The sequence below is a fragment of the Brassica napus genome, chromosome C1 (genome assembly GCF_020379485.1).
Source record: "Brassica napus cultivar Da-Ae chromosome C1, Da-Ae, whole genome shotgun sequence".
Classification (NCBI taxonomy): domain Eukaryota; kingdom Viridiplantae; phylum Streptophyta; class Magnoliopsida; order Brassicales; family Brassicaceae; genus Brassica; species Brassica napus.
The window spans coordinates 35,538,588-35,550,723 of record NC_063444.1 but is presented as its reverse complement, the minus strand read 5'-3'; the positions used below and the strand labels follow the sequence as shown (position 1 = coordinate 35,550,723).

Genomic DNA, 12,136 nt, shown 5'->3' with positions numbered 1-12,136 from the left:
GAAGACGTTCGAGTACGACTTATGATGCTGGCGTTTGTTCTGCATCTGGAGATGATGTATACTACGGAAACATACGGGAGATTATGGAAATCAAGTATCCGGGCATGGTTGGATTGCGCTGTACTGTTTTGTATTGTGATTGGTACGACAACACTCCAGATCGAGGTGTGAGAACAGATGCATTTGGTGTTACATCAGTACATTCGAGGCGAAAGTTGCAATATTATGATCCTTTCATTCTTGCTTCTCAGGCCGATCAGGTAATTAAATATACATATATCAATTATTCATAATGATTCATCATCATGTGTATTAATAACACTTATTTACAAATTAAATAATTTTTTTAATGTTACAGGTTTGTTATATCAAGTACCCCCGGGTTAGGAACAGAGATGATCCATGGGTCACTGTTACATCACTCAACCCGAGAGGCCGAGTTCAGAGAAGTTCTGAGCTGGAAGACCCATTACAACCAAGCACATCCGGTAACTTAAGTGCAGCAGAAGATTTAGCTGCAGTTACCCTTGTAGTCGATTTAACCGACTTTGGAGAGGAAGTCGTCGTTCACGTAGAGGATGAACCAGAGATTGGAGAGTTTCACCAAGATCCAGATTCAGATTCATCTTGTGATGATGACTCGGAAACAGAGTAGCATCGCCTTCTTTTTTTTTAATATAAGAATACCGAGGAAATTCTGAGGGATAATAGGATTTAGGGATTTCCTCGGAATTTCTTCGGAATAGTCCGAGACTTTTCCGACGATTTAGGGCTTTTGTTTTAGGGTTTCTGTTTCCTCGAAAAAACCTCGGAATATTCCGAGGAAATTCCGAGGAAATCCAAGTGTTCCTCGGAATTTCCTTGGAATATTCCGAGGCTTTTCCGAGGAAATAGAGTTTTTAAACCGAAAACAACGTTTTGCGGTTTGAATAACACTTATATAACCCTTATTAAGTGTCTTAAACTGATTATGAAGTCAAAAATTTGTTCCTTACCCTATAATAAACACTTTTCCGATTGTATGAACGAAATCCCCACAACATCAGAGAAACACTTATACACTTTAATGAACGGTAAAGGGAATACTTACAATTCGTTTTGAAATTTTGTTATTTCATAGTTTATGATCATCTATACAAAGATTACTCAATGGTATGCATTGCATTTGTATAAGAAATGATATAGGGCAAAAAAATTTGATGTTTTGAAACCTCAAACATGTGTTCCTCGGAATAGTCCGAGGAAATTCTGAGGAACAATATAATCCAATAGAAATACATGCATAGGATATTCTTTTTCCTCGAATTAATGAACATACCGAGGAAATTCCGACGGATATTTAAGTGTCAGTCGGAATTTCCTCGGAATATTTTCATTTAACCGGGCAAACCAGCCGCCAAATATTTCGCGAAAATTGAAATTGAAAATACCGAGGAAATTCCGACGGATAGTTTCCGTCGGACCCTAGGTTTTATAAAGACGAAACACTTCTTCTTCCCCATTTCTCTCTTCTTCCTCTCCGGCTATCTCTCTTCTTCTGGCGATCTCCCCCTTCTCTCGCGACGATCTCTCCGGTGAATCATCTCTAAACCTACACAAATCATGTAAGGACCCTATCCCACTCTCTTAGGTTCTATTTGTTAGGTTTTTATGTAGATTTGATGATTTTAGAAGTTTTTTGATAGATTTTTGTTAGGGTGATTGGTTAGGATTGTGATTTGGTTGTGTAATAGGTTTAGAATTGTGATTTGGTTGGATAATTTGTTGTGTTGAATTGATTTAGAACTTTTTTATAAATTTTTTATTATTTTTGTATTTATAAAATCGATTTTTGTATATAAATTCGATTTTTGGATTTTACAAAACGTTTTTTGTATATAAATTCGATTTTTTGGATTTTACAAAACGTTTTTCTATATAAATTCGATTTTTGGATTTATAAAAGATGATTTCATATTTATAAAAATATTTCTATTTATTAAAACTAATTTTGTATTTATAAAACATTTTTTGATTTATAAACACTATTTTTTTTATTTTTTTGTATTTATAAAAACTATTTTTAAATAGGTTTTTCAATTAATATTTATTAAAACTATTTTTAAATATGTTTTTTTTTAATTTATATATTTATTATAACTAATTTTAAATATTTTTTCAATTAAAAATTTATTAAAACTATTTTTAAATATGTTTTTTTTAATTTACAGGTATACTGGTGATCAGACCCGGTCTCGATCTCGTCGTGCCTCACCACGAGGTCGTAGTCGTACGGGGAGCCACTCTCAAGGTTCATCCAGCCACTCTCGGGGTTCGTCCAGCCACTCTCGGGGTCGAGCAGCCACTGTCGGGATTCTTCATTTCCCGCTCTGGTTTTTGTTCCCACTGCTGCACCCCCTCCCGTTGCTGCACCCCCTCCCACTGCTGCACCCCCTTCCGCTCCTCCAGTCGTTCCGGGAGTGATGACTGTTGCCCAGTTGGTTCAACAACCCGGTTGTGAGCATCTTCCATATCTCACTCCGTGTCCAAAGGGATGACGTCAAACATGGTAATTAAAAGTCTTTTTTTTTCCTTTCATTAAAATTTGATTCATTATTAATAATTTTTTTCTTATATTAGGTTCAACCGATCCGGGAACCGGATCAGTGCATGGATCAACAATATGATGTACTCGAACCTCAGCAAGGGATATCCGACTTTCACTCACTTCCCTGCCGAGGACCAGGAGATGTGGTTTCGTCAGTTTGCGGTAAGTATTCTAATTTTTTAACTTATATTTTTAATCTTTAATATAAAATTTCTACAAATTGTGTTTTTTTTCAACAAGAGTTCACCTGGAATCCCGATCACACGAACTTTATCCGTGACGCCTTCGTCCATAAAGTTATGGACAACTATGAGAAGCAGATCTACGAGTGGAAGTAGAAGTGGCTCATCAACCAGGTTTTTTTTAATTTATTAAACAATTTTTTGAATTTATTAAACTTTTTTTGATTTATTAAACTATTTTATATTTTTTTTATTAAAAGGTCCCGAAGTCGATCAACAACACGGTCTGGGAGGAGTTGTGTGTGCATTGGGATAAGGACGAGACGAAAGATACCTCAGTGACCAACTCCGCCAACCGCAAGAGCGATCGTGGCGAGAAGGGCATGTACAAGCACAATTTGGGTGCCCAGACTATTGCCACTCTGGGGGATCGCTTGGTAAGTTCAATCTTTTTTTTTTTAATTATTTAAGTATTTTATTTTATTTTTTATGCATTTCTTCTAATTTCTAATGTTTGTTTAACTTTTTTTTTTTCAAGGCGGATGAAAATGATGGCGAGCCGGTTGATGATTTCGTCCTAATGAAGACGGCGCATACCAACAAGCACACCGGGGAGATTGATGATGGTGTTGTGAGGGATGTGCTCAGCCTGATCGAAACTCAGAAGGAAGACGAAGAGACCCGTCTATCTCAGCTTCAAACCGACCTGGACGCCACTTCGACGGCTTCGACCAACTTGTCCCGGATTCAAATCAACGAAATCGTTGAATCGGTATGTTCTTTATAAAAAAGTTCAATTCATTTATTTCTTTATTTTCATTTTATCATCTTTTCTATTATTTAAATTTGTTTATTTTCTATTTCAGTCGGTTCCAAAGAAGAAGGGACGTTTGGTCGGTTTGGGTCGTCGAGCCCGGTCGGTTCCTCCTTCTGCACCACAGCCCTATGTTCATCCAGAAGTTCTTATGGACCAGTTGAAGGACAAAGATGACCGCATAGCTGCGTTGGAGTAAAAGATGGCGGATCAAGAGGCGGGATGGGAGGCAACGAGGAAGCAGAACAAGCAAATGATGGAGATGATGAAGAGGATGTACCCGAACGAGCAGTTCCCGTAGTTTCTTTCTTTTTTTTTCAAAAACTCTGAATGTTTTATTTTGGTATGTACAACTTTGAATATTATCTAATATGTTTTCTATTTCAATTTTAATTTTATATTTTCGAATTTCAATTAAAATAAATAAATTTTTAATTTAGAAAAAAAAAATATTTTTGGGAATATTCCGAGGAAGTGTATCCCTCGGGATATTCCGACGACAACTTCCTCGGAATATTCCGAGGGCATATCTTCCTCGGAATATTCCGAGGGCATATCTTCCTCGGATACACTTCCTCGGAATATTCCGACGGCAAAGGTTTCTTGGAATATTCTGACGGCCTAGGTTCGTCGGAATATTCCGATACCTCTTTTCTCTCGGAATGTTTCCGAGGACCGTTCCATCGGAAATATCCGAGGAGATACCGACGAACAATCCTAGGAAATGTTTCTTCGGAATGTCCTCGGAATCTTTAATTCTCGGTATTCCCTCGGAATTTTCGGAGGAAATTCCGAGGAAATTTTACTTTCCGACGAGAAATTTCCGACGACCATTCTCGTCGGTATGTCCTCGGAATACCGTTATTCCGAGGACATACCGACGATATTTGTCTTTGGAATACCGGTGTTTTCTTGTAGTGGAAACCATCTTATCATTCTATTCAAACAACCAAATAAACTAATACATGACGGTCTATATGCAGATCCACCATACTGATGGTCCTGGAACGGCAAGCTACAGCTCGATCTATTGTGTGATGGAAAACCAAAGTTATCAACTTTAAGAAATGGCGGCGATGATGCCGTTGCAGAAACTCCGCCGTGGAATCTGAGGACGAAGCAAGCTGCTTGTAACGAACTTGGAGATGAGCCCACAAGTATCATTGGCGTTAACAGAGGTAGAAACGAAGGGTGTAGTGATGGAGATTCTCAGAAACTGAAATTCTCTGTTTCTTTGTTGATGGAAGAAATCGAAAAAGATTTCACAGCCTTCGTTGGGAAAAACTTCCCCCAAGACCAAAGAAGAGACCAAGAATTATTCAGAATTGATTGAATGTAAGTTCCCAGCTTTCTTTTTTTTCTTAGCATTTTCATTCTTGGTTGCTGGAAGTAACAACATGCTCTTATGAGTTATGACGTCCCTGAGGCTGCGGAAACATGATCAAGGTGTGATTCTTTGGTTCCTTCAGTTTAGAGTCCCCAAAATTCATGTTCTATCAATTTTATGTTCTACTTTTGAATCTTTTCAGTTGTAAAAAGAAAGAACAAATATAGCAATGTGCCAAATTTTAGTGAATGAAGCTTTTTTACTTATGTTTCTTAACATTCTTCTCTTTGTTTTTGTAAAAGAGACGAGTGGAGTTTTTGTTACCATAGCCAATTGTAATCAAGTATTTTTAATCAATAATGCAGTTCTCTGCAACTTTCTTACATCTTTGTTTCTTATTTTATTTCTGGTTGGCTACTATATATGTTACATTATGCACAGTTTTATTGTGGTGTCCAAAAGATGACATCTACGAGTTTAACTCTGGTTCATGAAGAAATCCTGATGGTCATATCGGTCTAGGTTATGTTGACATGAAGCAGAATTAAGCTGCTAGACTTGAGAATTAAGCTGTCAGACTTGAAAACACTTATAAGCTCTTATAAGCTTTTATAAGGTTTTATAAGGATCACCATATTTGAGTAAAGCACCAAACTTGAGTATAGAATCAGAAGCACCAGACTTGAGAAGCAAAGAAAAAGATGAAGAAGAGAGAAAGTGACCGTTGAAGATCCTTTTTAAACAATCAATATTTTATTGTATTATGTACTGATACAACTTGGTCTTCAAATTCTTGTATTCAGATCTACAATTAAAGGATTAAGGGAATAGAGTTTCTCTCAGATCTACTTTCTCTCTCTCTTTGTTCTTCAATGTTGTTCATCTAAATCTCTTTATCCTCACATTCTTTCATGGTATCAGATAAGCTCCTGAGATTCATTCTTCTCTACTCTATTCTCTTTAATTCCACAAATCTCTGATTTTCCCTTTCTATTTTTGGTAAAGTTCTTCCTGTTCTTGAGCAGTTCTTCATTCCCAGAAAAAAAAAAAAATGGAAAACTCCTACACTGATGTCTTTAAATCCGTGTCTATTCCGGTTACCCTCAAGGGAACCAACTACTTACTTTGGTCTAGACTTGTCAAAATCACTCTTGGAGGCAGAGGTCTTTGGGAGTATGTTGTTGACGGCGAAGACACCAAGAAGATCATCCTAGGAGAGGATGGTAAAAAAGTTGGTGTTGCGGCTGAAGGAGGTGGGAAGAGAAGTCAGAAGGATCTCATGGTCCTTTCTAGGCCTGGGCGTTCGGGTACCCATTGGCGTTCGGGTCGGGTTTTTCGGATTTTGGTTCTTTTTTATAACACCATCTAGGTCCCATTCAAGTAAATTTACAAGTACGGATCGGGTTCAGATATAACACATCGGGTTCGGGTCGGTTTTGTAACACATCTTAGAACCCATAAAGTAACCATATATCATTCAGATTCGGGTTATATCGGATCGGTTCGGATATACCCGAAATAAAATCTAAAATTTAAAAGCAAAACATAAGAATTATATACTTATGTATATATAATTAAGTATTTAAAGTAGTTATTTAAATTTTAAATACTTATTGTTATATACCATATCAAAATAAATATGAAATTGAATATTTGAAGTATATATTCATGTTTCATATAATTATATTGTATATTAGTTTGGACATTCGGAACGGTTTCTTCGGATATCTTTTCGGATTTTTTGGGTTTTTCGATCGGTTTTTCGGGTTATCCGTTCGGGTTCGGTTAATAACACTTCGGGTTCGAATATGTTTTGTACCACCTTACAAGATCCATTCGGGTATTTTTTACATTTCGGACCGGGTACGGATCGGGTTTTTCGGTTCGGGTTCGGTTCGGATTTCGGATTATGGATTTTATGCCCAGGCCTAGTCCTTTCCATCATTCAGAATAGTCTTGAAACCTCTATCTTGGAAGCTTACTCCTACTGTGAAACTTCCAAGGAGCTGTGGGATACTCTTCAGAAGGTATATGGCAATATATCTAACATCAGTAGGGTGTTTGAAGTCAAGAGGGCTATCAACACTCTCAGTCAAGAGGACACTGAATTTTCCAAGCATTTTGGGAAGTTCAGATCGTTGTGGGCCGAGTTAGAGATGCTAAGACCGGCCAGTCTTGATCCGAATGTACTTAATGAGAGGAAGGAGCAAGACAAGGTCTTTGCTTTGTTGTTCACTCTCAACCCGGGTTATAGTGATCTAGTCAAACACATTCTAAAAAGTGAGAAGCTTCCATCACTTGAGGAGCTTTGTGCTCAGATTCAAAAGGAGAAAGGCTCACTGGGACTCTTTGGTGGCAAAGGAGACCTCATCATAGCCAACAAGGCTGAAGGAAATGAGCACAAACATGAGGGCATAGCTAACAAGGGGTATTACAAGCCAGAAGACAAGAAAGTGTGAGTGTGTGACCATTGCAAGAAAAAAGGTCACGGCAAAGACAAATGTTGGATCCTTCACCCACACCTCAAGCCTCAAAAGTTCAGGACACCTTACTCTGATGCAAGGGGGAATTTCTCTGGTGAAATGGGTGAGCCATCTACTCCTCGTCCCATGAACTCGGTTGCGGCTGGAGAAGGGAAGACCTTGGGATTCAGTGGCTGTTCTATCATGAGGACTACCCAAGATGAGACAATCAAGAGGTCTGACCTTGATGCTCTCATCAAAGCCCTCAAGGAGAACTCTGGTAACACACTTGGTTTATCCTTAAATGCCTCTTATAAACTGCCCAATACTCTTGTTACAACCTTGAATGCATCTGATAGCCTTAAGCTAGTAGTTATAGATTCAGGAGCTTCTCACCACATGATTAGTGATGCTAGGTTAATCAGTAATGTTAAGCCTGCCTTAGGTAATGTTATGATTGCAAATGGTGACAGCATACCAATAAAAGGTGTAGAAAACTTGAAACTATTTGAGAAAGATACTAAAACATTTTATATGCCATCTTTTGCATCTAATCTATTATCTGTCAAGAAGGTTGCTACTGATCTTAACTGCAAGGTTATTTTTAGTCCTAATGATGTTGTGTTTTAGGATATTGAGACTCTTAAGATGATCGGAAAGGGTGTTACTAAAGGGGACTTGTACCTGCTTGAAGACACCAAGACTAGATCATGTTTACCTTATGCTTTTAGTTCAATCCCTGTCTTAGAAAATGATGTATTGTGGCATGCTAGGTTAGGTCATCCCCATTCTAGAGCACTAAACCTGTTATTGCCTAATGTTTATTTCAAAAATGATGGTTGTGAAGCATGTATTCTTGGCAAACATTGCAAGACTGTGTTTCCCAAGTCATCTACTATCTATGAGAACTGCTTTGATCTTATACACTCTGATGTCTGGACTGCACCATGCACTTCTAGGGAAAATCATAGATATTTTGTCACCTTCATAGACCAGAAATCTAAATATACATGGCTGACTATGATACCATCTAAAGATAGAGTCCTAGATGCATTTATAAACTTCCAGAACTACATAACTAATCAGTTCAATGTTAAGATCAAAGTATTCAGGTCAGATAATGGAGGGGAATATACAAGCATAGCTTTCAAATCCCACTTGGCCAAGCATGGAATAAGCCATCAAACCAGCTGCCCTTACACTCCACAACAAAATGGTGTAGCTGAGAGGAAAAACCGACATCTGATGGAAGTGGCCAGGTCCATGATGTTCTACACCAACATGCCTAAGAGGTTCTAGAGTGATGCAGTCATGACAGCATGCTATCTCATCAACCGAACTCCAACAAGAGTCCTTGATGATGCCACACCTTATGAGGTATTGAACAAAAGAAAACTATCTATTGACCATTTACGGGTATTTGGGTGCTTGTGCTATGTATTGCAAACAGGTGATCATAGGAACAAACTTGAGGCCAGAAGCACAAAAGCAGTGTTCATTGGGTATTCTACCACTCAAAAAGGTTACAAATGCTACTCTCCAGAGACAAGAAGAGTCTTAGTATCCAGAGAGGTCAAGTTTGTGAAATCTAGAGGCTATTATGAAGAGAAGAGTTGGGAAAATCTCAAAGATCTATCTCAAGGGGCCTCAGATAGGGCAAACAACCTACGAATTATCATGGAGAGTCTAGGTATCATCATGACACCGAATGAAGGAACTACTTGTTCAGCAGATAGTTTAGATCAAGGCAATGGTATGGATGTGGCTGAAGAGGCTTCTTATCCTAATCCTGAAGGGGGGGAATCAAGAAGATTCGTCTACTGGTCAAGAGGAACCACACAGGGGTCAAGAGGAACCACACATGGGTCAAGAGGATCCGCAGACTACTGATCAAGAGCAAGAGGTTCATGATCAGGATGAAAGCCAACAGCAAAAAGAATCAGATCAACAAAATGAAGTTGAAGCTGAGATTGTTGGAGAGGTCCAGCCGCTTAGGAGTAGCACAAGGGTGAGAAAGCGTCCATCAAATTGGAAGTATTTCAACAGTCAAGCAGTAGCCCATCTCACTCAAGCAACTTGCTCCATTGCTTGCTATCCAAGAGATCATCAAGTCTTCATCACCAACATAGATCAAGAGTATATTCCAAGGACCTATGAGGAGGCAATGGAGATAAAGGAATGGAGAGACTCAGTAGATGATGAGGTTAGTGCCATGATCCGAAATGGAACTTGGTTTGAGAGTGAGCTTCCTAAAGGCAAGAAGGCCGTCACAAGCATGTTACTATTCACTATCAAATACTTGGCGAATGGGTAACTAGAAAGGAAAAAGACCAGACTTGTTGCAAGAGGAAATGGTGGGAAACTCATTTATCTTACCATTACCCGACCAGATGTATGCTTTGCAGTAAACCAAGTAAGCCAACACATGCAAGCTCCCAAGGTACACCACTGGAGCATGATTGAGAGGATTCTCAGGTACCTAAGAGAGGTACCAGGTCAAGGAGTATGGATGGGATGCAATAGAAGCACTGAGATTGTTGGGTATTGTGATGCGGATTGGGCAGGAGATCGAGTTGATAGGAGATCAACTACTGGATATTGTACCTTCATTGGAGGCAATTTGGTAACTTGGAAGAGCAAGAAGCAGAAGGTGATGTCTTGTTCAAGTGCTGAGGTAGAATATAGAGCTATGAGGAAGCTCACAAGCGAGTTGATTTGGATCAAGGGACTTCTTAAGGACTTGGGAATTGAAGTTACAATGCCAATCACGATGCATTGTGATAACCAGGCTGCTATACACATTGCTAGCAACTCAGTCTTCCATGAAAGGACCAAACATATAGAGGTAGACTGCCACAAAGTGAGACAAGCTGTGGAGCAGAAGATCATATTGCCATGCTACACAAGGAGTGAAGATCAGCTAGCTGATATCTTCACCAAGGCAGCAAGCACTAAGGTATGTGAGTCCATTCATCCAAGATTGAGACTCATAGACCTATCATGTCAATGATCTCTCATTCATGAAGTGTTCTACTCTTTTTCCTTGACTTGGGTTTTCTCCCAAAGGGTTTTACCTAGTTGAGTTTTTAATGAGGGAATACTTCATGGCTTCCAAGCTTGACTTGTTCCACATGGTCAAGCTTGAGGGGGAGTGTTGACATGAAGCAGAATTAAGCTGCTAGACTTGAGAATTAAGCTGCCAGACTTGAAAACACTTATAAGCTTTTATAAGGTTTTATAAAGTTTTATAAGGATCACCAGATTTGAGTAAAGCACCAGACTTGAGTATAGAATCAGAAGCACCAGACTTGAGAAGCAAAGAAAAAGAAGAAGAAGAGAGAAAGTGACCGTTGAAGATCCTTTTTAAACAATCAATATTTTATTGTATTATGTACTGATACAACTTGGTCGTTAAATTCTTGTATTCAGATCTACAATTAAAGGATTAAGGGAATAGAGTTTCTCTCAGATCTATTTTCTCTCTCTTTGTTCTTCAATGTTCTTCATCTAAATCTCTTTATCTTCACATTCTTTCAGGTTAGTCCCTGGATTACTTTGATGGTTTTCCTAATGCGTGCAATTCACATGTTTGCTACAAATGAAAGAGGAGGAACGCAACTTGGGGATCTTTCAGTGTTAAGAGAAGCTTTCAGTGTTATTACATCAGTATACTACTTCAAAAACTGAAATATGGGTGACAGATAATAATGAGGAGACCAATGCAGTGTCGTGGAGCACTGAATGTGGGCTATGATCTTCAAATTTCGATTCTTCCTGGATCCAGAGAAGGGAGGAGAAAGATGTAGTATGTTATGAGAGATAGAATGACTATATCTATGTGTCTATTTTCGTTTAGGGTCTCTCTCATACGATTGTATCTGTCTGGATGATGTGGAAAGGCTAATCTTGAAGCAATGGCTACCATCAAATAATTAAATCTCAGATTATCCAAGGTAATTAATAAAATACAATTAATTCCTCTTCTACGGCAATTATGAAGTCGGGTTTTCAAACGGACAGAACGAACTTGAAACTTTAAATTCACCCCATTTTTAGGACCACTGAAAGTGACATAAATTATTAATTAAAAAATTTAAATTAAATATAAAATAGCTACAAAAATATAAAAACGCTAATTTTAACCATGATAACGCTTCCAGCTAAACCATAAATCCTAAATCTTAAATTCTAAACCCTATACCCTAAATTGTAAATCCAAATCCAAACCCCTAAACCTAAACCCTATACCCTAAACCCTAATCTTAGACCCTAAACCTAAATTATATACCATAAATCCAAAAACTAGACTATAAACCTAGACTCTATACCCTAAACCAAAGTCCTAGACCCTAAATCTAAATCGTAAACTTTAAACCCCAATTATATACCCTAAACCCAAAACTTTAACCATAAATTCAAACGGTAAATCCTAAACCCAAACCGTAAATCTTAAACTCAAAACCTATACCCTAAACCCAAATCCTAGACCCAAAACCCAAACGGTAAACCCTAAATCCAAAACCCAAACCCCAAACTTAGATAATATAGGGTTTGGATTAAGGTTTACGGTTTGGGTTTAGAGTTTAAGACTTGGGTTTATGATATAAGGTTTAAGTTTATAGTCTATTTTTTGGGTTTAAGGTATATAATTTGGGTTTAGGATATAGGATTAGGAGGGTATAGGGTTTGGACTTAGGGGTTTGGATTTGAGTTTAGAATTTAGGTTATAAGGTTTATAATTTAAGATTTAGGGTTTAGAGTTTC

At 38.2% G+C, this 12,136-nt stretch overlaps 2 protein-coding genes across 2 annotated transcripts; both read left to right on the top strand.

Moving 5' to 3' along the window:
* Positions 1-3,785: 3,785 nt before the first annotated feature.
* LOC106354893 lies at positions 3,786-4,916 on the top strand. The gene is made up of 2 exons (XM_022694078.2): positions 3,786-3,880; positions 4,649-4,916. Exons 1-2 carry the CDS (start codon positions 3,786-3,788, stop codon positions 4,914-4,916), a joined length of 363 nt encoding a protein of 120 aa, XP_022549799.2.
* A 1,045-nt stretch (positions 4,917-5,961) lies between these two features.
* Positions 5,962-8,002, top strand: LOC106354892. The gene is made up of 4 exons (XM_048743886.1): positions 5,962-6,217; positions 6,888-7,365; positions 7,453-7,608; positions 7,732-8,002. Exons 1-4 carry the CDS (start codon positions 5,962-5,964, stop codon positions 8,000-8,002), a joined length of 1,161 nt encoding a protein of 386 aa, XP_048599843.1.
* Positions 8,003-12,136: the final 4,134 nt, after the last annotated feature.